This window comes from Bubalus bubalis, chromosome 3 (genome assembly GCF_019923935.1).
Source record: "Bubalus bubalis isolate 160015118507 breed Murrah chromosome 3, NDDB_SH_1, whole genome shotgun sequence".
NCBI lineage: Eukaryota > Metazoa > Chordata > Mammalia > Artiodactyla > Bovidae > Bubalus > Bubalus bubalis.
This window is the reverse complement of record NC_059159.1, coordinates 140,912,885-140,938,889: the sequence shown is the minus strand read 5'-3', so window position 1 is coordinate 140,938,889 and position 26,005 is coordinate 140,912,885. Positions and strand designations below refer to the sequence as shown.

General features: G+C 44.0%; 1 protein-coding gene across 5 annotated transcripts in view; it reads left to right on the top strand.

The window, feature by feature from the left end:
- Positions 1-26,005, top strand: part of GOLM1 (golgi membrane protein 1) — a 61,835-nt gene that overhangs the window by 16,795 nt on the left and 19,035 nt on the right. For all 5 annotated transcript variants that reach the window (XM_006066840.4, XM_044940246.2, XM_006066839.4 and 2 more), the window contains exons 4-5: positions 16,477-16,531; positions 19,888-19,990. In XM_006066840.4, the coding sequence (XP_006066902.1) occupies positions 16,477-16,531; positions 19,888-19,990 (158 nt within the window). The remainder of the gene's footprint in view (positions 1-16,476; positions 16,532-19,887; positions 19,991-26,005) is intronic.

Below are 26,005 nucleotides of genomic sequence, written 5' to 3'. Positions count from 1 at the left end.
CTTTCTGGAGCTATTAGTAAGTCGCTTTCCACTCTGCCCCAGTAGCATACTGGACACCTTCTGACCTGGGGGCTCATCTTCCAGTGTCATATCTTTTTGCCTTCTCATACTATTCATGGAGTTCTTGAAGCAGGAATACCTGAGTGGTTTGCCATTCCCTCCTCCAGTGGGCCACGTTTTGTCCAAACTCTCCACTGTAACCTGTCCATCTTGGTGGCCCTGCATGGCATGGCTTATGGCTTCGTTGAGTTATGTAAGCGCCTGCAGTGTGACATGGCTGTGATCCATGAAGGGGCTCTTGGTATATAGATCTAGTTTGTCCATTATCACCACTGTGCCCTGTTTCTTTGCATAAATGTGCCGCAGTTTACCCACCCTCTGCACTGGGCCCATCAGTTGTTTCTAGTGTTGGCTGTTGCAGAGAACTAGCTGCTTCTGCAGGGCTCCCTTGACGCGTGTGAGTTTCTCTAAGCTTGCAGTACATTTCTGACTACAGTTTGGGGACCCATTAATGAGCTGGGAGTAATAATTTGCTGGTTATGAATCACATAAAAAATTTTAAAATATTAGAGTATTATTATATTGTTTAATATTCTTTGGTGAAACCATTGTGTCAGTGTATATATTAAAGATAATACATATGTGAATGTTTGCACTGTATCAAATTTGTCATTGTGGATCGAAAGAGTTTTAGAGGTAAACTTAAAAGCTGAATTGCTGGATGGTGTTATTACATTTTTATTATCTGTTTCCACCTTGCTCACCAGTGTGGTGCTGTTACTTTTTCTTTTTTGTGCTTTCCTGGCTGGTTCCATTTTCGTGAGCCATAGCCTGTTGGAAGCAGGGAGAAGCCTGGGTCAGTGAAGTGTGCCCATTCCCAGAGCTGCAGCTGGTCAGTCAGGTTCTCTGTCTTGATGATTTGAACCAAATCCCACAGACTCTGATTGGTTGATGGTAAATACTTCCAATGAGACTTCAGCTGATCCTTTGAGATTGGATTGTCATTTTCATTTTCTTTCTTTTCTGCATTCCTGTTGCATGAATAGGTATGGTTAATTCAGTTTGATTGCATAAATGCAATTACACAAGTTCATGTGTATTTATATAACTGGGTAGAAGCTCATTTCCTGAGTTGTATATTATTAGTAGGGATATTCAGCTTTGTTTTAAAACAAGAAATGATTGCATATGTCAGCCTTCAGTAACTTTCAAAGAAGTTGTCTTTTTCTTAATTATCAAAATATTTTTATTATAGACAATTAGGTTTCCCTGGTGGCTCAGCAGTGAAGAACCTGCCTGCAGTGCAGGAGAGCAGGGTTCAATCCTTGGGTTGGGAATTATGAAAATATAAAAAATATTTTAAAAGACAATTATGAAAATATAAAAATAAAAATCACCTGTAATTCCATCATTTGGAGATTAACCACTGAGAACCTTTAAAAAAAATACTACACTTTCAGTTCAGTTCAGTTCAGTCACTCAGTCGTGTCCGACTCTTTGCGACCCCATGGACTGCAGCATGCCAGGCCTTCCTGTCCATCACCAACTCCCGGAGCCTGCTCAGACTCATGTCCATTGAGTTGGTAATCCCATCCAACCATCTCATCCTTTGTCATCCCTTCTCTTTCCGCCTTCAGTCTTTCCCAGCATCAGGGTCTCTTCAAATGAGTCAGTTCTTTGCATCAGGTGGCCAAGTACTGGAGTTTCAGCTTCAACATCAGTCCTGCCAGTGAATATTCAGGACTGATTTCCTTTAGGATTGACTGGTTGAATTTCCTTACAGTCCAAGGGACTCTCAAGAGTCTTCAACACCACAGTTCAAAAGCATCAATTCTTCAGCGCTCAGCCTTCTTCACAGTCCAACTCTCACATCCATACATGACCACTGGAAAAACCATAGCCTTGGCTAGACGGACCTTTGTTGGCAAAGTAATGTCTCTGCTTTTGAATATGCTATCTAGGTTGGTCATAACTTTCCTTCCAAGGAGTAAGCGTCTTTTAATTTCATGGCTGCAGTCACCATCCGTAGTGATTTTGGAGCCCAGAAAAATAAGGTCTGACACTGTTTCCACCTTTTCCCCATCTATTTGTAGTATTTATATTATGATTGTTCAAACTTTTATTAATGTAATGTGCCATGAAAATTGTAGATAAGGTGGCTTCTTTAAACAGTAAACATGTTTGAACACTCCTAGTTTTTGCACACCATTTAAAGGGACCCAGGAACTCTTGGCTTATTCTGCATTGTTATCTTAGGGATGTTGAGGTGACCTTCCCCTCGGAAGGAAGGCAGGGGTGTACTTCCAGATAAGAGGATTCTTCATAAATATTTGCTGAAAGGGACCTTTGTAGAATGCCTTGGCATCTGATTGGCATAAGGGACCATGTTTTGAAGATCTGTATTTGAGTCAGATGAACAGGATTATACGTATATGTGTTGTCCTGTTTTTTATTGTTGGATAACAAATTGCCTCCAAACACAGTGGTTTAAAACCATGACAGACATTTATTTTGTTCACAACCTGCACTTTGGGAGGGCCTAGAGGGAACAGCTTGTTCTACTGCACACTCCACATCCGGGGTGCTCTGAAGGCTTGGGGTGGAGTTGCCTGAATGTTCCCTCGCTCATGTGTTGCGGTCAGGGAACTGAGACTTCAGAGAGGTCTTGTGAGGCCACGGCACCTACACGTGACTTTCCACATGGCTGGGGGCTTCCTTGAAGCATGGAGGCTGGGCTCCCAGGGTGAGGATCCCAACAATGAAGGGGAGGAAGCTATAATCTTTTGCAGGAGTTTCCCAGAGCTGCCAAGACAAATACCATGAACTGGACGCCTTAAAATGAAAATGTATTCCTTCATTGTTCTGGAGGCTCCAGGTCCAAAATCAGGGTGTCAGCAGGGCCATGGTCCCTCGAAGGCTCTATGGAGCCTTGGTGCTTGTAGCTTCTTGTTTGCTGGCAGATTTTGGCATCTCTTGACCTGCAGACACACTACTCCAGTCTCTGCCTCCATCTTCCCTCTGTGTCTGTGTCTCTTCACCTCTTTAGTCATTCTGATTTGGGGCCCACACCCCCACCCTGCTCCCCCCGCTCCCTCCGACATTATTACAACTAACTTACATCTGTTCAGACCCTGATTCTAAACGAGGTTGTTAACAGGTTCATTGCCATGTTCTGGGTGGACATAAATTCGGGGTTACACTAACCCCCTACACCTTTCACTGGCCAGGCCTCAGAAGTGCGCAGGGTCACTTCCTGTACATTTGTTAGGAGCAAGTCACTAAGGCGAGACCAGGTGGAAGGGGTAGAAGTTAGACTCCATTCTAGGGGGGTGATGTCAGGAACTTGAGGGGTTATTTTTAAACCACCACATTTGTCTGGGTACAGATAATCCTCACACAAGCACCCAGTGAAATACTGTCTTCTTTGTACAGATGTATATATGTGTACATATAAAACAGATTTTTAAGGGGCCTCCCTGGAAACGGAGCCTCAGGTTTTAGTTAGTTTTGGCAAAAGCTAACAGAGATTCTGTTGTAAAGATCTGTGTCAACTCCTTTGAGAATGGCACGGAGTGGCTCAGTTCATTCTTTTATTTTGTCAGAAAGCCAGTTAATGTTTGTGAGTCTGAAGACTTACCGAGAACTTGGGTGGTCTCCTGACTAGTTGTTGCCCCATAGCCACGTGGTGATCCTAAAGGCAGTTGAGGTACTAATTTCCTGATATCTGAGATGGTTGGAGGAAGAGTCTGGAAGGCCCTGAATTACCGAGTAGCACTTTGTTCAGGGAAGGTTGAGCTTCCTGCCACTGTGTCCATTTTTACTTGCCAAAAGTGAGAGTCAGAAGTGGTTTCCTTTTCCATAGTTTTGTCTGTGACATTCTTTCTAGGTTGGTTTCTTGCAGTCATGTATCTGCTATGACATGTTGAGATTTTTCACTAATTTGTTAAAATATGAAAATGGACACTGGACGATCCCCTGGAGAAGGGAATCACTACCCACTCCAGTTTTCTTGCCTGGAGAATTCTGTGGACAGAGGAGCCTGGCAGGCTACAGTCCAGAGAGTCACAGAGTAGGACATGACTGAGCGACTAACCCACTATAGTGCAAAGAAAATTGTTTGAGTAATGTTTCTTTCCTTTGTGGTGGAAATACACTTCCTGTGTCATTCCTGACCTAACAAAGAAGTGAAGTGGAATGATGGGAGAGGGGACTTGGCAACACGTGAACTGTTCTGTGTCCAGGAAGAGAAAAGCTTCAATAGAAGAGGCAGTAGAAGGTGGAGGGAGGCGGGTCCTGTTCCACGTGCCTCGGCCCCATGTTGTCACTCACCTGTGTGATCTGTGAACCTGTCGAGGTGGCCTCTGAGCCGCAGGTTTATCCTCTGTGACAGGGTGATGTGGGGCCTGAGGAGGCTCTGGAAAGCATTATTTGAGGCAGGTGGCATGAAAATATCCTGCATTTCTAGGACTTTCCTGTCGTGAGTGATGCATAGCAGAGGTTTTCGTTGGGTGGTAAGAGCCCCAGGCCGTGTGGCTCCTGTTCCTGTGTGGTGTTTGGACCTGAGGTGAGGGCTGCTCCCTTCAATCATAGCAGCGGTGGTTTCTATGAGTTGCTTCCTGTGGAAGATTCTGTCTCTTGAAAAGGAGGCAACAAAACAAATGTCAAGCAGTCTAGCCATTTGTCCTGCTTTAAAAAAAAAAGTGAAAGTATTCATTGCTCAGTCTTGTCCAACTCTTTGGACCCCTGTGGACTGTAGCCTGCCAGGCTCCTCTGTCCTTGGGATTTCCCAGGCAAGGTACTGGAGTGGGTTGCCATGTACTTAATATAAGAAGAACCATGTTAACGATTTTTCAGCATGCAGTTCATTGGCATCAAATACATTCACATCATTATGCGACTGTCTCCACATCCCAGTCCAGAGCTTTCTCATCTTCCCACTGGAAGTTCTGTCCATGTGAGGCACTGCCTCTGTGTCCTCCCCCTCCCCACCCCCCTTCCCGTGTGGCGTCTGTGGTCCTGCCTTCTGTGTCTGTGGACTTGACTGCTCACAGCGCCCACTCAGCAGGATCTCACAGTGTTTGTGCCTTGGTGTCTGGCTTACTTCACTCAGCACACTCACGTTCTTATACCACTTCTCCCACATGCACACATGTACACTCACTAATCTCTTACTCATGTGCCCTTAAACCATTTCTGGACCTTGAATAACCCAAGTTCTCATACTGTGTAATGTCCTGGGTCTCTTAAACTCCCAAGAGTAGGTCTTGACCTCAACGCTTGTGCCCATCTGTCTCTCAGCTCCTCCCTGTGGTCTGGACTCGGCCTCCTTCTGCTGCCCACCTGCCCCTGCATACCTCTCCCCGTCTCCCTCACGTCTTTTTTGGGGGCCCTGCTTGGCCTTGTCCCCACTGATGGGGGAGCCGGGGCAGTGGTGTGCAGACCCCACGTTGCGCAGGCGGATCAGGTGTGCTGAGTCCTGGGGTCCTTCAGTGGCCCCTGGGCGGGAAGACAGCCTGCTTTTCAGTGGCCCTGCCTCCTCTGGATGTGCGTGAGCTGTGGGTGAGTATCCATCTCCCTTAGTTAGTCAGCAGTTCTCTGGGCAGCTTCTCTTCATGCCTCGCTCAGTGGGAAGCGCATCTTCCTGCTGGTGCTTGCTTCCTGCCCGCTGTCATTTAGCCTCTCTGGGCTATGGTTTTCGGCAGAGGCCTGTGGTGGAGAGGTGGGGTCTGGGTAGGCTGAGCCACTCCCTTTTCACATGGGCCTGGCTGTGGAGGATTTCTTCTGCTTCACTGGTGAACCCTCTGGCCTCTGCCCTGGGCCATTGGGAAATGTAGGGGGCAGGGCTCTTTTTGGTGGTGATGCACATTGCAGGGGTGAGGGTGCTGCCGGTTTGGGAAGGGGTGAGGGGAGCAGGGCTGCTGAACATGCTGCCATGTGGAGAGCCTGTAAAGTAAAGAATGCCCCACCTTCACGTGTACATGGTGTGCCCCCATTAAATGTCGCAGGTCCATCTGGTAGGTTCCAGTTGGAAGCTGGGGCCAGGAGAAGTTACGTGAGGTGGCCAAAGATAAAGCTGAAACCCGAATCCACAGAACCTTCCATCTCCTTCCACGTCTTTTTATTTTCTTCAAAAAAATTACCACCCTCCCCCATCTTCTTTCTGTTGCTCTCAATCTCTCTACTTATTTCTTTCTTGTTCCTCTCTTTTATCCCTTTATGTGCCTCAGTAACCCTTATGATAGCTGATAAATTGTTGGCGGAGCTATATATACTGTGATAAGACAGCTCAGTTGGGGGAGTGAAATTTGATTTGTCCCTGGGTGTCCATGGGGGTTTGGTTCCCACACGCCCTGTGGGTGCCAACCTCCGCAGTGCTCAGGCTATACGTATCGAGTGGCTGCATGCAGCCAGCCCTCACGTCCTGGGTTCAACCAATTGCGGGTATGGCACCCTCGGATACAGGGGGCCACAGGTAAGAAGTAACAAACAGGAAGTATCTATACCTCTGAAAGGTCTTGAACCTCTCTAGATTCCACTCAGAAAACAAAAGTTCCAGGATTCTCTGATTGTCCAGTAGTTAGAACTGGGAACTTCCACTGTGATGGCCTGAGTTGGATCTCTGGTCAGAGAACTGAGATGCTGCAAGCTGTGAGGCGTGGCAAAAAAAAAAAAAAAGTTAATTTCATCTCACCATTATCTAACTCATCTTTCTTTTCCACTAAAACCAGCCTCGTACTTAAAAAGTTTGAAAAAGGATTTGTTCTTAACTTTGCTTTTCAGTTTTAGTTATTGGCAGTGCCACAAGAAGGGCTGATGCTGAAGCTGAAACTCCAATACTTTGGCCACCTGATGAGAAGAACAGACTCATTGGAAAAGACCCTGATGCTAGGAAAGATTGCAGGCAGGAGAAGGGGGCGACAGAGGACGAGATGGTTAGATAGCATCACTGACTCAATGGACATGAGTTTGAGCAAATATGGGAAATAGTGAAGAACAGGGAAGCCTGAGCTGCAGCAGTCCACGGGGTCCCAAAGAGCTGGACACGACTTAGTGACTAATCTTAGTGTGTAGACTAATCATAGAAAGTTTAAACATGAAAAAGTAGAGTGATCTAATGAACCCTCAGTGTCCAACATCAAAACTCAGTGACTATACCTCATGCTGTTTGAATCATTCTTGTTTCAATGTGTATCTCTAAAATGTGGGATCATCTCTTTCTCGTAACTACTCTAACCAAAACTCCCAATAATTTCTTAGTATCAGATATCCAGCCAGTGTTCACATTTCTGCACGTGATACTTTAAGTCACAACAATGACTTATGTCAGCTGTAGGGTTTTGGACTGGACACGTCGCCTTACTGCTTGTGCCGTGGTTTCTCTGAGAACATGCGTGTTCAGAGGACCAGCATATGGCCCCCAGGCACCATAATCTTGAAGCATCTGGGCGGTAGCTTGTCTGTTGTGGTGAATGGTGCCGGTGTGAGTGTGTAATCCTATCAAGATGCCATAAATAAATAATAACTGACTGGCATTTACCTGATGCTGGTACACTCTCTCCTCCCCTCTTATTGCTCATGGACTGTGCTGTCTCCATGGACAGGTGGCTGCTGAGAACTGAGAAGTCCCAATTGAGATGCACTTTAAGCGTAAAAATGTGTTAGAGTGAAAGAAAAAAAGTAAAATATCTCATTAATACTGTTACGTTGATTACATCTTGAAATGACATTTTGGCTATATTTAGATTAAATGTTAATATTTAATTTCATCTATTTCATGGGAAATAGATGGGGAAACAGTGTCAGACTTTATTTTTCTGGGCTCCAAAATCACTACAGATGGTGACTGCAGCCATGAGATTAAAAGACGCTTACTCCTTGGAAGGAAAGTTATGACCAACCTAGATAGAATATTCAAAAGCAGAGACATTACTTTGCCAACAAAGGTTTGTCTAGTCAAGGCTATGGTTTTTCCTGTGGTCATGTATGGATGTGAGAGTTGGACTGTGAAGAAGGCTGAGCGCCGAAGAATTGATGCTTTTGAACTGTGGTGTTGGAGAAGACTCTTGAGAGTCCCTTGGACTGCAAGGAGATCCAACCAGTCCATTCTGAAAGAGATCAGCCCTGGGATTTCTTTGGAAGGACTGATGCTAAAGCTGAAACTCCAGTACTTTGGCCACCTCATGGGAAGAGCTGACTCATTGGAAAAGACTCTGATGCTGGGAAGGATTGGGGGCAGGAGGAGAAGTGGACAACAGAGGATGAGATGTGTGGATGGCATCACTGACTCTATGGACGTGAATCTGAGTGAACTCCGGGAGTTGGTGATGGACAGGGAGGCCTGGTGTGCTGCGATTCAAGGGGTCGCAAAGAGTCGGACACGACTGAGCGACTGATCTGATCTGATTTCTTTTAAATGGGGTAGATTCACATAACATAAAGCACATACCTTTTAATCATTTTAAAGTGTATAGGTCAGTGGATTTTGGTATACGCACAGTGTTGTGCAAGCATACTTATTTTGTGCAGACTCTCTAATTGCAGAATGTTTTCATCGCCCCAAGAAGGAGTGTGGGCCTGTGGACTCTTACTCCTCCCCTCCCTCCTTCCAGCCCCCAGGAGCCGCTCATCTACCTTCTTCCTCTGTGGGTGTGCCTCTTCTGGGCACATAACATTTTATAGTGTGTCAGAACTTCTTTCTTTCTTTTTAAAACTATCTATTTGTTTATTTACTTGGCTGTGCCGGCCCTTAGTTGTGGCATGCAGGATCTTTACGTGTGGCATGTGGGATCTAGTTACCTGACCAGGGAGTGAACCCAGGCCCCCTGCATTGGGAGTGCAAGTCTTAGCCACTGGCCCACCAAGGAAGTTCCTTCGTTTCTTTTTATGAGTGAAAAATATTCCATTATATGGATAGACTACTTTTATTTATTAATTCATCACTTGGACATTTGGGTTGTTGCCACTTTTTTGGCTGTTAAGAACAATTCTGCTGTGAACATTTGTGGACAATTTCTGTGTAGACATGTGTTTTCAGTTCTCTTGGGTATATACCTGGGCTTCCCTGGTGGCTCAGATGGTGGTAAAGAATCTGCCTGCAATCAGGAGACCCAGGTTCGATCCCCGAGTCAGGAAGATTCCCTGGAGAAGGGAATGGCAACCCACTACAGTATTCTTGCCTGGAGAATTCCGTGGACAGTCTACCTAGGGTCATATACCTAGGAGTAGAATTTCTGGGTTGTATAATAAGTATTTAGCTTTTTTCCTCTTAGTTTTATTTATTTATTTTTGTTTGTGCTGGGTCTTCACTGTTGTGCAGGCTTTTCTCTAGTTGCAGCTGTGTGCTGTGCTCAGTCATGTATGACTCTTTGTGTCATACACCAGGCTCCTCTGTCCATGGGATTCTGCAGACAAGAATAGTGGAGGGGGCAGCGATTCCCTTCTTCAGGGAATCTTCCCAACCCAGAAATCATACTCGCATCTCTTGCCAAGTCTCCTGCATTGCAGGTGGGTTTGTTACCGCTGAGCCACCGGGGAATTCCCTGTTTAGCTTTGTGAGGAGCTGCCAAATTGTTTTCTGCAGCGACTTCACCGTTTTACATTCTCATCATCTGGCTGGGAGGTTTTCAGTTTCTCCACACCCTTGTCAATGCTTGTTATTTCCCTTTTGTTTGATTCTTTAAATTGGCACCATCCTGGTGTGTGTGTTTCAGGTTTTCGGAACGTGGTAAGCTGTTGCAGACTTATTGCTTTGAAAATTTACTGTGGAATGTTGAGGTTATTTTCTTAGGAATCTAATGGAGAAACAGGTTGATCAATTATACCTGCTTCTGGAATAGAATGGCTATGATACATTCATTTATGGGCGATTCATTCCAAGGCCTTCTGAGCTAGTGTCTAATTGAATTTTGGTGGCACTTACTGCTTCCTTGTCTGCTGCTGAGAATTCGCAGTAAACAGGTCACACAGACCAGGAAGTCCAGCTCCCCTAAAATCACTCTTTACCAAATGCGAAAATCATCTGGGCTGTTTAGGGTGCAATATGTAATTAATTTAAACATAATTTTGTTTAATGCTGGTGATTTTTTTCCTTTATTTTGAACCCCTCAAAAAACTAAAAGCATTTTAATAGTTTCCCTGAAAATGATTCAACAAGATTTTCAGTAAATATAAAACTGTGTACATAAAGCTCTCAGTGGAGTTTTCTCATTTACTTAAATGGAGACTGCTTTTCCATGCATCAGGAAGTAGGTTGGGGGAGATAACTAAAATATGTTTTCTTTGGAAGAACAAAGTCCTACGGGAGACAGAAATATCTTCAGATATATCAAGTTGCAGCAATTCCTAAACCCTCAGGCAGTTGCAAACTCTAATAAGGACTTTTTTTTCGGATGGACTTCAGCAATACGTCAACCATGAACTTCCAGATGTTCAAGCTGGTTTTAGAAAAGGCAGAGGAACCAGAAATCAAATTGCAAACATCCACTGGATCATCGAAAAGCAAGAGAGTTCCAGAAAAACATCTATTTCTGCTTTATTGACTATGCCAAAGCCTTTGACTGTGTGGATCACAATAAACTGGAAAATTCTGAAAGAGATGGCAATACCAGACCACCTGACCTGCCTCTTGAGAAACCTATATGCAGGTCAGGAAGCAACAGTTAGAACTGGACATGGAACAACAGACTGGTTCCAAATAGGAAAAGGAGTACATCAAGGCTGTATATTGTCACCCTGCTTATTTAACTTCTATACAGAGTACATCATGAGAAATGCTGGACTGGAAGAAGCACAAGCTGGAATCAAGATTGCCGGGAGAAATCTCAATCACCTCAGATATGCAGATGACACCACCCTTATGGCAGAAAGTGAAGAGGAACTAAAAAGCCTCTTGATGAAAGTGAAAGAGGAGATGAAAAAGTTGGCTTAAAGCTCAGCATTCAGAAAACGAAGATCATGGCATCTGGTCCCATCACTTCATGGGAAATAGATGGGGAAACAGTGGAAACAGTGTCAGACTTTATTTTTGGGAGCTCCAAAATCACTGCAGATGGTGATGGCGCCATGAAATTAAAAGACGCTTACTTCTTGGAAGAAACGTTATTACCAACCTAGATAGCATATTCAAAAGCAGAGACATTACTTTGCCAACAAAGGTCCGTCTAGTCAAGGCTATGGTTTTTCCAGTGGTCATGTATGGATGTGAGAGTTGGACTGTGAAGAAAGCTGAGCACCAAAGAATTGATGCTTTTGAACTGTGGTGTTGGAGAAGACTCTTTGAGAGTCCCTTGGACTGCAAGGAGATCTAACCAGTCCATCCTAAAGGAGATCAGTCCTGGGTGTTCATTGGAAGGAATGATGCTAAAGCTGAAACTCCAGTACTTTGGCCACCTTATGCGAAGAGTTGACTCATTGGAAAAGAGTCTGATGCTGGGAGGGATTGGGGGCAGGAGGAGAAAGGGACAACAGAAGATGAGATGGTTGGATGGCATCATCTACTTGATGGACATGAATTTGGGTAAACTCCCGGAGTTGGTGATGGACAGGGAGGCCTCAGTTCAGTTCAGTCTCTCAGTCGTGTCCGACTCTTTGTGACCCCATGAATCTCAGCACGCCAGGCCTCCCTGTCCATCAAAAACTCCCAGAGTTCACCCAGACTCACGTCCATAGCGTCAGTGATGCCATCCAGCCATCTCATCCTCTGTCGTCCCCTTCTCCTCCTGCCCCCAATCCCTCCCAGCATCAGAGTCTTTTCCAATGAGTCAACTATTTGCATGAGGTGGCCAAAATACTGGAGTTTGAGCTTTAGCATCATTCCTTCCAAAGAAATCCCAGGGCTGATCTCCTTTAGAATGGACTGGTTGGATCTCCTTGCAGTCCAAGGGACTCTCAAGAGTCTTCTCCAACACCACAGTTCAAAAGCATCAATTCTTCGACACTCAGCCTTCTTCACAGTCCAACTCTCACATCCATACATGACCACTGGAAAAACCATAGCCTTGACTAGACAGACCTTTGTTGGCAAAGTAATGTCTCTGCTTTTGAATATGCTATCTAGGTTGGTCATAACTTTCCTTCCAAGGAGTAAGTGTCTTTTAATTTCATGGCTGCACTCACCATCTGCAGTGATTTTGGAGCCCCCAAAAATAGAGTCTGACACCGTTTCCACTGTTTCCCCATCTATTTCCCATGAAGTGATGGGACCAGATGCCATGATCTTCGTTTTCTGAATGTTGAGCTTTAAGCCAACTTTTTCACTCTCCTCTTTCACTTTCATCAAGAGGCTTTTGTGTTCCTCTTCACTTTCTGCCATAAGGGTGGTGTCATCTGCATATCTGAGGTTATTGAGATTTCTCCCGGCAATCTTGATTCCAGCTTGTGCTTCTTCCAGCCCAGCATTTCTCATGGTGTACTCTGCATAGAAGTTAAATAAGCAGGGTGACAATATACAGCCTTGACATACTCCTTTTCCTATTTGGAACCAGTCTGTTGTTCCATGTCCAGTTCTAACTGTTGCTTCCTGACCTGCATATAGGTTTCTCAAGAGGCAGGTCAGGTGGTCTGGTATTCCCATCTCTTTTAGAATTTTCCAGTTTATTGTGATCCACACAGTCAAAGGCTTTGGCATAGTCAATAAAGCAGAAATAGATGTTTTTCTGGAACTCTTGCTTTTTCCATGATCCAGCGGATGTTGGCAGTTTGATCCCTGGTTCCTCTGCCTTTTCTAAAACCAGCTTGAACCTCAGGAAGTTCACGGTTCACATATTGCTGAAGCCTGGCTTGGAGAATTTTGAGCATTACTTTACTAGCGTGTGAGATGAGTGCTATTGTGCAGTAGTTTGAGCATTCTTTGGCATTGCCTTTCTTTGGGATTGGAATGAAAACTGACCTTTTCCAGTCCTCGTATGCTTCAATTCATGGGGTCGCAAAGAGTCGGACAAGACTGAGCGACTGAACTGAACCGAAGGGTAATGAGTGGAGGAGGGACAAGTCAGACTGCCGTAATTGTTGTAGAAATGATTTGCCCAGGAGGTTGGCTTTTGAGATTATCAGCATATAATTATTTAAGCGCCCCTTTTCTTTTTCTGTCCTCTTTCATCACTGATATTCAGAGGGAAGGTGGTTTGTTACCTCTGCAAGGTAGAGATTTAAGGGTGCAGTTCAACTGTGTTAAATATATGCACATTGTTGTGCAGGAAATATCTGCAACTTTTTCACCTTGCAGCGCTGAGTATGCCCAGTAAACACTAGTCTGTGCAACCTACCCCACCCCTTGCCCTTGGCAGCCACCTTTCTGCTTTATGTTTTCATGATTTTGTCTACTTTAGACACTGTGCATATAATAGAATCATAGAGTGCTTGCCCTTTTTTGATTAGCTTAGCATGATGTCCTCAAGGTTCACCTACATTTTGACATGTAACATTCTTTTTAAAGGTTGTGTAGTGTACTATTCCATTGTATGTATGTGCCACAGTTTCGTTTTTTTCTTTAAATTTTTTTTTTTAAATTTACGATATAGTGTTAGTTTTAGGTGTACAGTAATGTGAATCAGTTATACATATACATATATCCCCTCTTTTTTAAAGTTTTTTCCACATAAGTCATTACAGAGTATTGAGTGGAGTTCCCTAGGCTGTAGAGCAGGTTCTTATTATCTATTTTATATACAGTAGTGTATATATGTCAGTCCCAGTCTCCCAGTTTATCCCTCCCAATGCTTTTGGCCACCTGATGTGAAGAGCTGGCTCACTGGAAAAGACCTTGAAGCTGGGAAAGATTGAAGGCAATTGGAAAAGGGGTGGCAGAGAATGAAGTGGTTGGATAGCATCACTGATGCAATGGACGTGAATCTCAGCAAACTCTGGGCGGTAGTGAAGGACTGGGAGAAGGGGAACCTGGTGTGCTGCGTCCGTTGGGTCACAAGGAGTCAGACATGACTCAGCAACTGAAAAACAGCACCTCTTTTTTTAGATTCTACATATAAGCCATATCATATAATATTTGTCGTTCTTTGTGTGATTTACTTCACTCAATATCAATCTCTGGGTCCATCCAGGTTGCTGCAAATGGCATTACTTTGTTCTCTTTTATTGCTGAGTGATACTACATTGTGTGTATGTATCACATCTTTTTTATCCATTCCTCTGTTTATAGACATTTAGGTTGCTTCCATGTCCTGCTAAGGTAAATAGTGCTACAGTGTGTAATGGAGTGCGTATATCTTTTTGAATTATAGTTTTCTCCAGATACATGCCCATGAATGGGATTGCTAGGTTGTATGGTATTTCTATTTCTAGTTTTTAAAGAAATTTCCATGCTGTTCTCCATAGTGTCTGTACTTAGTCATGGGCTTAGCATGTCCTCAAAGGTTCGCACGTGTTGTAGCATGTGACGTTCTTTCTTTTTAAAGGCTGTGTACTGTTCCATTGTTCGTATATGTTGCATTTCCTTTATCCATTCATCCATTGAGGGATCCTAGGTTGCTTCTGTTCGTGGTGCTGCTGTGAACATGGATGCAGATATCTCTTGAAGATCCTGCTTTGTATTCTTCCGAGTATATATCTCAAAGTGGGACTGCTGGGTCTTGGGGCCATCTTTTGCCATTTTAATAGAACATGTGCAAGCCTTTTCTGAGAGTAGCAGGAGCTATGAGCTGTGTGAATATGACTCCCCGCTGGCCCACATGGAAGGTCATGGGCCACGGTTGTGATGTTCCCTCCCTGAGAGATTACTTGTACAGATGGTATCACTGTGACTTGTTTCCTGTTGTGCCAGACCTCCGGGAATAAACACCAGAATCGTTTGGCCAGATTTTGTTTCTAGGTGTGCATCCTTGTATTCATAAACACCTTCCTCTAGAAAGCCCAGTCCAGGACAAAGAAAGACTGAGGGCTGGACAGAGAGATCCAACAGGAAGTGGAAGCACAGAAGGGTGCCGGGAGGGCGGCGTTGTCCTCCTTTACCCAGGAAGGGGGCAGAAGCCGGTTTTCAGGTAACAGCCAGCCGGTCGACAAACTTTGTTGATTGTGACACAGTAAGAAACTTCATGTTGTGGCCTACTTAGCTCTGTGTACAAAAGATCACTTACCTGTGTGATGCAGACTGCTGTTTGATGTCACCTCTCCTTCAGGGTACAGCACCAGGTACAGTCACTAGATCACTGTCCTACTGGGGTTTGGATCCCCATTTGTCACTGGATCGCAGTCCTGCTGGGGTCAGATCCCCGTTTGGCAGGCGTGCAGTGAGGAGGAGCTTCATCTCTGGGGCAGGCCTGTCAGGCTCGGACTTGGGCTCTGCCTGTTTGCTGTTGAGAAGGCCACGTGAAATCAAGTCTCTAAAGCCACCTGTGCCTCAGTTTCCTTTCCCCCACAGTGGGATTGTGTTTTGCCTCCTCACACAGCTGTGTGAGGGTTACAGGGCTGAGGGTGTGGAGCGCCCTGGGGCCACCTGGCACCTGGTGGTGACTCTGTGCCTATGTACAGGCTGCTGGTTACACTGAGCCCCACGATCACATTCTTACTTTTTTGTGTTTTTCTTTGTTTTCCTGAGGCCTCCGTTGCTTTATCCTCTGTTGTGGGCATTCCCAACATGTAGCTAGCTGGGGGTGACCCCCTCCATCCCCTGAGCTTGCAGTCTGGATGGAAGGAGGAATGTTGGAAGTTAGAAAGGATCAGGAGGCTTCACAGGTGGCGGTTGTTCAGTTGCTCAGTCATATCTGATTCTTTGCAATCTCATGGACTGTAGCACGCCAGGCCTCCCTGTCCTTCTCTATCTCCCGGAGTTGGCTCAATTCGTGTCCATTGAGTTGGTGATGCTATCCGACTATCTTATCCTCTGCTGCCTTCTTCTCCTTTTGTCTTCAGTCTTTCCCAGCATCAGAGTCTTTTCCAGTGAGTCAGCTCTTCATATCAGGTGGCCAAAGTATTGGAGCTTCAGGCATCAGTCCTTCCGATGAGTATTTCAGGGTTGATTTCCTTTAGGATTGACTGGTTTCATCTCCTTGCAGTCCAGGGACTGTCAAGAGTCTTCTCCAACACCACAGTTCAAAAGCATCAGTTCCTTGCCACTTAGCCTCCTTCATGGTACAACTCTCACATCCATACATGACTACTGGAAAAAACCATAGCTTTGACTGTCAGGCAGGTGGAGCGGTTGCTGAACACCCACCCCTAGCCAGTTTTAACTTCTGGTTGAGACGGACTGTACCTGGGTTTCCCCAGAGAGAGACCGCAGTTACTGTGGGGTTGCTGTTTCTGCAGGCATGGAGTGGAGACAGCCAGAGGAGCCGCCCGCCCTTGCCTGGGCTGCAGGCTGGTGGTGGGACACCGATACTACTCCTCCCCAGGCATCCAAGTTCATACCGGGGGGCTGGGGCAGGGGCTACTCCCCAGCCTTTCTCCCACAGTCATGTCCCGTCAGGGCTTTTCTAAGTTGTTGGGTTGTCAGTGTTTCATTTTATATGTTTATCTTCTTTGCAGGCCGTTTTAGTGAATAATATCACCACAGGCGAGAGGCTCATCAGAACCTTGCAAGGTAAGTTCCACTCCCCACTTTACACCAGATGTCAGGTTTGTTGGGAAAAACCCAACTTTGCTCCATCCTATTCTGGGGTCTCTTATCAAAATATGATGATGGGTAGAAAGTGAAAGTGTTAGTTGCTTAATCATGTCCGACTCTTCACAACGCCATGGACTGTAGCCCGCCAGGCTCCTGTGTCCATGGGATTCTACAGGCAAGAATACTGGAATGGGTAGCCATTCCCTTCTCTAGGGGATTTTGCTGACCTAGGGATTGAACCCAGGCCTCCTCCATTGCAGGCACATTCTTTACTGACTGAGCCACCAGGGAAGCCCTAATGATGGGCAGTGTTGGAGTAATTGAGTAATCTTTATTCTTTTTGCCAACTGTATGTCTTTACCTTTTTACAGTGTTACTGAATACAGTGCAAGCTGTTATGAGGAGATTTCAGATTCTTATTTTGTGATACATTAAGAAATATATATATGATACGTGTGTCGTTTGTTTTATATATATACATATTATGTATATATGATATACGTATGCTCTCTTTTCATTGGGTCATCCTGAATTCAGATTTTCTTCATGAAATTTATATAGAAGTGATTCAGCCCTATTTAATTGCATATCTTTGCTGCTCTCACTCAGTTTGGCAGCCAGAGTTTGTTTTTCTTTGGGCCCTTCCGCAGCAGTGGAGAAGGTGGAGATGGGGTGAGCCCCTCTGTGTGGTGTGACCAGAGGGGCCAGAGGGTCCACTGCAGCCTTACTACCTGGTGAAGGGAGCACTGGGTCCTGTGATCCTTGACCTGACCCTGATCTCGCCTGTGCCCTTAGTTAGGAAACTCAGCGCCTTGCCTCAGTTTCCACTTCTAAGATGGGAAGGTCAGTCTAGACTGGGCTTCAGAATAGTAGCCCTGAGACCCACTATGTGGGACTCGTTTGGGCAGTAAACATTTGTGATGTGGCTCATGGGACAGAAGAACTGGAGTTTTAATTTTTGTTTACTTTTCTGCAATTTAAAATTAAAACTGATACTTGTCTCAGTTATTGGGAAGCTTAAGTATCTTTGGGACAACTCGCTTATACCAGTATTATTTTAATTGTATATATTATGAAATCTAAATTCAGATCAAGAAGTCCCAATTCCTCTTTAACATCTGAATTGAGATGTGCTACACCTGTAAAATACACACCAGGTTTCAAAGACTTAGTATTAAAAAAAAAGAGTATAAAATGTCTCATTCTTTTTTTTTACATTAATTCTATGTTGCCATGATCATATTTTGTATCTGTTGGGTTAAATGAAATATATTATTAAAATTAATTTCACCTGGTTTTATTTACTTTTAAAAAATGTGGTTCTAGGGAATTTTAAATGATCTGTGTGGCTTATATTAATTACAGTCCTTTTCAGCAGTGCTGGTCTAGAATTCTAATTCCAAACCAGCTTCTAAGAATATTAATAGGGGAAACACCGAGTTACACTAAGTTAAATGGGTCAGTTGACTGCCGGGGTTTCTCAGAGCTGATGACCTGCTGGTCTGTCCTCAGGTATGGCATACAGCCTGCAGCCTTTCTTTCTTTCTTTTTTTTTTTTTAAATTTTATTTTATTTTTAAACTTTACATAACTGTATTAGTTTTGCCAAATATCAAAATGAATCCGCCACAGGTGCCTTTCTTATACTTAGTATTTTAAACAGCCTTAATCAGGTGTGATTTACATGTAATAAACTACACGTACTTAATTATTTTGGCTGCACTGGGTCTTTGGTATAGCATGCAGGGTTTCTCTAGTTGTGGTACATGGACTTAGTTGCCCCGTGGCGTGTGGTATCTTAGCTCCTCAACTAGAGATCGAACCTGCGTCCCCTGCATTGGAAGGTGGATTCTTAACCACTGGACCGCCAGGGAGGTCCCCTGCATGTATTTAAAGTGCAGTCCCCCTAGTTTTGACATGAGTGGCTCTTCAGGAAACCACCACAGTATCAACACAATGAACAACATGTCTATCACCCCAAGAAGCTTCTTTGTGCCCCTTGATAGTCCTCCCCAGGCCCTGTCTGATCTGCTTTCTGTCCCTCTAGTCTGTAATTTTTATGATTTTGTATATATGGAATCAGATGGCATATACCCTTTTTTGTGAACCTTCTTTCACTCAGCATAATTATCTTGAAATCCATCCACGCGGCTGGGGCTGCAGTAAATAGTCCATTCCTTTTTTATTGCTGAGTAGTATTCCACCATCCTGGGTTTGGTTTGCTATGAAATTTATTTTTTTTAGGTTAGGTTTATTGAAGTATAATTTATACACAATGAAGTTCACCCTTGTAGTGTACCTTTCAGTGTATTTTGACATAAAGTCAAGACGTAGCTCATGTCCCACTCCAGGAATTCCTCCCCGCTGCCCTCACTTCAGCCTCAGGCACGCAGTGAAACATTCTCTACTCCCGTAGTTTTGTCTTTTCAAGCATGTCATATAAATAAATGCTTTTGAGATGGATCCATGTTGCAGTGTGTATCAGCAGTTCAGGGTGTCTTTCACTTTTTAAAAATTTTAAACCACTCCCCCCAGCACACCCGTCTCCCCTCTCCCCACTGCCCCAAGAGCCTCATAGGTCTAGAACTGGATGACAGGCCTCAGGGAAGCTCGGGTCTGTCCAGGGCTGTGTCCCAGGCCCTGGTCGCTGCCCTCCGCCCATTCTGGTGTCACCTTTGTGGCACTTCTTCCTTCTGCCCCAAACCTGGTTGTTGGTCAGTGGGCTGCTGCTTTTCTGCAGAGCTTTCACGAGCCAGGGCTGCAGCCATGGGCAGGTGGACTTCCTCAGAGAAAGCTGTGGTTTCCCAAACAGGAGGGTCGGGTGACTGAGTGCACAGGGGGCCTCAGAGAATAACTGGGCTGTGAGCAAATAACAGGAGAAGGATACTGGCAGGTAGCCTGGGGGCTGAGGATGGGGGATGGAGGCTGCTTCTCTGACCAGGTGTTGAAATCGATTTTTCAGACTGAAGGATACGGAGCTGCTGAGAGCAGCATTGTGAGCAGTTCAGGGTGTGTGATGTCTAGGAGGGAAACAGGCGATAGGACCTCCTGATGCGTTGTAAGGGTTGGAGATCAAAAGGACATTTGGGAGAAACGTGTGGGAAGGAATCCAGGTGCTGGTTCCTATAGGATCACACACCTTCTGCGCTGCTTCCCAGATCAGGGTGGGGAAGTTCCTGGGGTGGGGCCCTGACCTCATCGCTTCCTCTTTCCCCCCTTGTTCTCTTGGTGCCCCAGCCCCTTGTGTCCCCATGGTGGGTGTTGGTGTGTCTGCTGTGCTCTGGATGGCCGTGCCGGTGACCCCAGTCATTTCGTGTCCTCCTCTTGGTTTAGACCAGTTAAAGGCCCTGCAGAAGAGTTATGGCAGGCTGCAACAGGATGTCCTCCAGTTTCAGAAGAACCAGACCAACCTGGAGAGGAAGTTCTCCTACGACCTGTAAGTTTGTCCGCGTCGCGTGTGTGCCGCTAAGGGGCTGTTAGCCATCATGCAAGAGGGCAGTTCTCCTTAGCAGGAAATGACTAACTCCATCTACCGAAAAATACATAACTGAGAACTCTGTAAAGTGCAGGTGTACTACTTAAATCAGTAATCGAAAGCCTTTAAAAATGTGTTCCAAAAGTGCTCAGATGTGACCTAAGTCAAAGTCATAGACTTTAAGGAGTTTGGTATAATATTCATGTAATTTATCACTTGGCATTGGTATTGTGGACATTTTGTTTTCTTGAGGCTTTTAAGTGTCTTTCCAAATTTTTGCAGTGAGAATGGAGTTTTTTTTTTAACTTTCTAGAGTTAGGATTGACAAATAATCATTGTGTGTATCTAAGACATAAAAGCATGGTATTTTGATGTACCTATACATTGTGAAATGACGCCCATGTCCATCCATAATCCCCTGTCTTTACCTTTATGTGTATGCTGAGAACACTTAAGATCTAGCAAATTGCAGGTATAAAATGCATTATTGTTAATGGTAGTCACCATGCCGTAGATTAGATCTCCAGCATATAGTTAGGACAGTCTGTTTTAAGCTAATGACTTTAGTAGCATACAAAAACTCTGTACTTATACATATCAGAGTACTTTTGTGGTCAAAAGAATAAACATTTAAAAAGTTTGGCTAAACCCCTTAGTAAGATAGTAAAAACCAATTTAGAGGGTAGAGAATAAAGTTGTAGTCTGTTTATTTTTCTCTCCCTTTTCCTTCATAGAAAGAGTATACTCCAGACACAGGAAATTTGGGATTCAGAGACAACCAGCTGCCCATGACCCCAGCCCTCTTTTTTCTTTGATGTATTGTTATTGTTCAGTTCGATAAGTTGTGTCTGATTCTTCGTGACCTCATAGACTGTAGCATTCTAGGCTCCTCTGTCCTCTGCTGTCTCCCAGAGTTTGCTCCAATTTCATGTCCACTGAGTTAGTGATACTGTCCAACCATCTCATCCTCTGCCGCTCCCTTCTCCTTTTGCCTTTAATCTTTCCCAGCATCAGGGTCTTTTCTAATGAGTCAGCTCTTCGCATTAGGTCCAAAGTATTGGAGCTTCAGCTTCAGCAACAGAACTTCCAATGCATAGTCAGGGTTGATTTCCTTTAGGATTGACTGGTTTGCTCTCCTTGCAGTCCAGGGAGCTCTCAAGAGTCTTCTCCAGCACCACAGTTTGAAAGTGTCCGTTCTTCGGTGCTCAACATTCTTCAGTGGTCTGACTTACATCCGTGCATGACCACTGGAAAAACCATAGCTTTGACTATACAGAACTTTGTCGGCAAAGTGATGTTGATCTTTTTAATACATTGTCTAGGTTTGCCGTAGCTTTCCTTCTGAGAAGCAAGCGTCTTTTTATTTCATGGCTGCAGTCACCGTCCTCAGTGATTCTGGAAGCCCAGCACTGCTTCTGTGTTTTCCCTTCTGTTTGCCATGAAGTACTGGGAGCGGATGCCATGATCTTATGCAAGGCTCTTTGTACTTGCTTTTGGAAGGGCTGAGAGCAAGTGAAAACAGTATTTCCCTTTTGTAGATTTACAAGTTTGGAAATGGCTGTGCACCTGCTCATTGCCAATCCTGAGCTTCTGGGAAGTTGTTTGATCACAATGAATTGCACACATTTTGTTCTTTCCTGACACACATCTTTTTGTTTGCTCCATTTAGGCTACTGTGCACTTGTCCACCTCCTGTGGCTTGTATGTTCATGAGAATTTTATTTCCATGAATGTTTCACCAGGTCTTTCCTTGATCTCTATATTGCTGTCCAAGGTCAGATGCTCTGTCTTCCCTTTTTTTCTGCAGTTCTGATGCCCTTCTGTGTGTGGTACTCTGAGACCCAGCAAGTCCTTTGAACTAAAGGTTTGTTACAAGAGTGAGAGGCTGAGTACAGTTACACTTGGCTCTGAAATACCTGCAGCTCCAAAGAGGCAGCCAGGGGATAGAGAGAGCCCTGCCCAGTCTGGTTTCTGGATTCAGCCTTACCTCTTTCTGTCTCTGTGACCCTGGTCAGTGTCGGGCTGATCACCTCCTAGCTTCCTTATTTGTATGTATGTATGTGTATATGTATTTATTTAATTGCTATTTCTTTTTGGGGGGAAATATTTATTTTTTCAAGTCTGTTGAGCTCTTTTGTTCTTTTTTATTAATTCTAAATAATTTCCAGCCATTCTGTCTTACAGTGCTTTTTGACCCCATTCTCCTTTGCTTCTCTGTCTGAAACTCCAAACAAATATATAACAAAACTACTCCTGGAATCCTTGCGTTCTTATCTTTCTCTTTGGTATTTTCTGTATTTTTATATTGGGAATAATTTTAAATTAAAAAAAATTATACAATTTTTATAATTGTAGAACTGGATTATAACCCAATACTGTTTCCATTTATAGTTATTACAAAATAATGGCTAGATTCCCTGTGTTGTACAGTATATATCTATCTATACCCAGTAGTTTGTATGACTCTCTCCCCACTATATTTCTCCTATATTTCCCCTCTGCCTTTCCCTCTCCCCACTGGTAACTAGTTTATATCTTTGAGTCTTCTTTTTTATTTTGTATTCAGTAGCCTGTTGTATTTTTTAAATTCAATGTAGAAGTGGTATCATACAGTATTTGTCTTTCTCTGACTTATTTCAGTTAGCATCATGCCCTCCAAGTCCATCCATATGCTGAAGATGATAACATTTCATTTTTTTTTACTGAGTAGTATTCCTATGTGTGTACACACACACATATATGTATCACACTTTTTATCTATTCATCTGTTTATGGACACTTAGGTTGCTTCCATCGGAGAAGGCAATGGCGCAACCCACTCCAGTTTGATCTCTGGTTCCTCTGCCTTTTCTAAAACCAGCTTGAACATCTGGAAGTTCACAGTTCACGTATTGCCTGCCTTTTGAGAATTTTGAGCATTACTAGCGTGTGAGATCAGAGAAGGCAATGGCACCCCACTCCAGTACTCTTGCCTGGAAAATCCCATGGACGGAGGAGCCTGGTGGGCTGCAGTCCATGGGGTCGCTAGGAGTCAGACACGACTGAGCGATTTCACTTTCACTTTTCACTTTCATGCATTGGAGAAGGAAATGGCAACCCACTCCAGTGTTCTTGCCTGGAGAATCCCAGGGACGGGGGAGCCTGGTGGGCTGCCGTCTCTGGGGTCGCACAGAGTCGGACACGACTGAAGTGACTTAGCAGCGGCAGCAGGTTGCTTCCATATCTTGGCAATTGTAAATAATGCTGCTGTGAGCATTGGGGTGCATGTGTCTTTTTGAATTAATGGTTTTGTTTTTTTCTGTAAAATTGGTCATATGGTAGTTCTCTTTTTAGTTTTTTGAGAAACCACCATACTATTTTCTGTAGTGGTTGTATCAATTTATATTCTCACCAATAGGGTACGAGTGTTAGTCACTCAGTCATATCTGACTCTTTGTGACCCCGTGGACTGTAGCCCACCAGGCTCTTTGACTATGGGATTCTCCAAGCAAGAATACTGGAGTGCGTTGCCATTTCCTTCTCCAATAGGGCACAAGGGTTCCTTTTTCTCCACACCCTCACCTACATTGGTTATTTCTGGCCTTCTTATTTGTACAAGTGGGTAATTCAATTACTTCATAGCTCTGACACTTGAAATATTCATAAAATAAGTTCCAGGCAGGAAGCTGAAGCGATGTCTTGAAATATCTAATTGGGAGTTCAGGCTGAATTAGATTGTATGTACCAATAATAACTTTCTGACACCAGTCGGATGTTCTCCAATTCAGTTTTTAATTTTTATTTTTTATTTTATTTTATTTTTTTTTTAGTTTTTAATTTTTAAAAATAAATTTAAAATTTTTGAACAGCTTTAGGTTTACAGTCTTATTGTCGAGACAGTACAGGAAGTTCCTGTACAACCCACACCAGATTCCTGTTGTTCACATTTTGCATTAGTATGAAGTATCAGCAAATTTGGAAAACTCAGCAGTGGCCACAGGACTGGAAAAGGTCAGTTTTCATTCCAATCCCAAAGAAAGGCAATGCCAAAGAATGCTCAAACTACCGCACAATTGCACTCATCTCACACGCTAGTAAAGTAATGCTCAAAGTTCTCCAAGCCAGGCTTCAGCAATATGTGAACCGTGAACTTCCTGAGGTTCAAGCTGGTTTTAGAAAAGGCAGAGGAACCAGAAATCAAATTGCAAACATCCGCTGGATCATGGAAAAAGCAAGAGAGTTCCAGAAAAACATCTATTTCTGCTTTATTGACTATGACTGTGTGGATCACAATAAACTGTGGAAAATTCTGAAAGAGATGGGAATACCAGACCACCTGATCTGCCTCTTGAGAAATTCGTATGCAGCTCAGGAAGCAACAGTTAGAACTGGACATGGCACAACAGACTGGTTCCAAATAGGAAAAGGAGTATGTCAAGGCTGTATATTATCACCCTACTTATTTAACTTCTATGCAGAGTACATCATGAGAAACGCTGGACTGAATGAAGCACAAGCTGGAATCAAGATTGCAGGGAGAAATATCAATAACCTCAGATATGCAGATGACACCACCCTTATGGCAGAAAGTGAAGAGGAACTCAAAAGCCTCTTGATGAAAGTGAAAGTGGAGAGTAAAAAAGTTGGCTCAAAGCTCAGCATTCAGAAAACAAAGATCATGGCATCTGGTCCCATCACTTCATGGGAAATAGATGGGAAAACAGTGGAAACAGTGTCGGATTTTATTTTTCTGGGCTCCAAAATCACTGCAGATGCTGACTGCAGCCATGAAATTAAAAGACGCTTACTCCTTGGAAAGAAAATTATGACCAACCTAGATAGCATATTCAAAAGCAGAGATATTACTTTGCCAACAAAGGTCCATCTAGTCAAGGCTATGGTTTTTCCAGTGGTCATGTATGGATGTGAGAGTTGGACTGTGAAGAAGGCTGAGCGCCAAAGAATTGATGCTTTTGAACTGTTGGAGAAGACTCTTGAGAGTCCGTTGGACTGCAAGGAGATGCAACCAGTCCATTCTGAAGGAGATCAGCCCTGGGATTTCTTTGGAAGGAATGATGCTAAAGCTGAAACTCCAGTACTTGGGCCACCTCATGCGAAGAGTTGACTCATTGGAAAAGACCCTGATGCTGGGAGGGATTGGGGGCAGGAGGAGAAGGGGACGACAGAGGATGAGATGGCTGGATGGCATCACTGACTCGATGGACGTGAGTCTGAGTGAACTCCGGGAGTTGATGATGGACAGGGAGGCCTGGCGTGCTGCGATTCATGGGGTTGCAAAGAGTCGGACACGACTGAGCAACTGATCTGATCTGATCTGACCTGTCACGATTGATTACCCAATATATATGCCTTATTTTTATCTTCAAGTTCATCTCTACTCAGTGTTTCTTCAGTTTTTCCCTAGTTTTGTCCTTTTCCTGTTCCAGGTATACATTACATTGATCTGTTATGTTTCCCTAGGCTTCTTTTGGCAGTGATAGTTTCTCAGGCTTTACTTTTTTTTAACTTTCAAGAATTTATTTGTTTAATTAGGTGTAACCTAACTGTACAAGTGGCATTATTAAATTAGCAAAGTCCACAAGTCTTATACAACTTAACAAATTGCATAGTTGTTTTAATCCAAGCTTATATAATTACTTCCTGGATTTACATAATACAAAAGGAGTCTAACATGTCAGCATGAAAACTGAGATTCACTAATAATAAGGCACACAGATCATGGTTCATTTATAGGTTTTTTTCTTATATGCCAGGCAGAGAGTGTGGTAATTATGCTGTATTTATCATGTTTTATCAGGCTTTACTTATTTTTTAATGATCTTGATAGTTTTGAGGAGTGCTGTCCAGGCATTTTGTAGAATGTCCTTCAATTGGGACGTATCTCATATTTTTTCTCGTGGTGAAACAAGGGCAACCCATTTTTGTGGGGAAGGCCACAGAGGTGAAATGCCATTCTCATGGCTTCACATCAAGGGT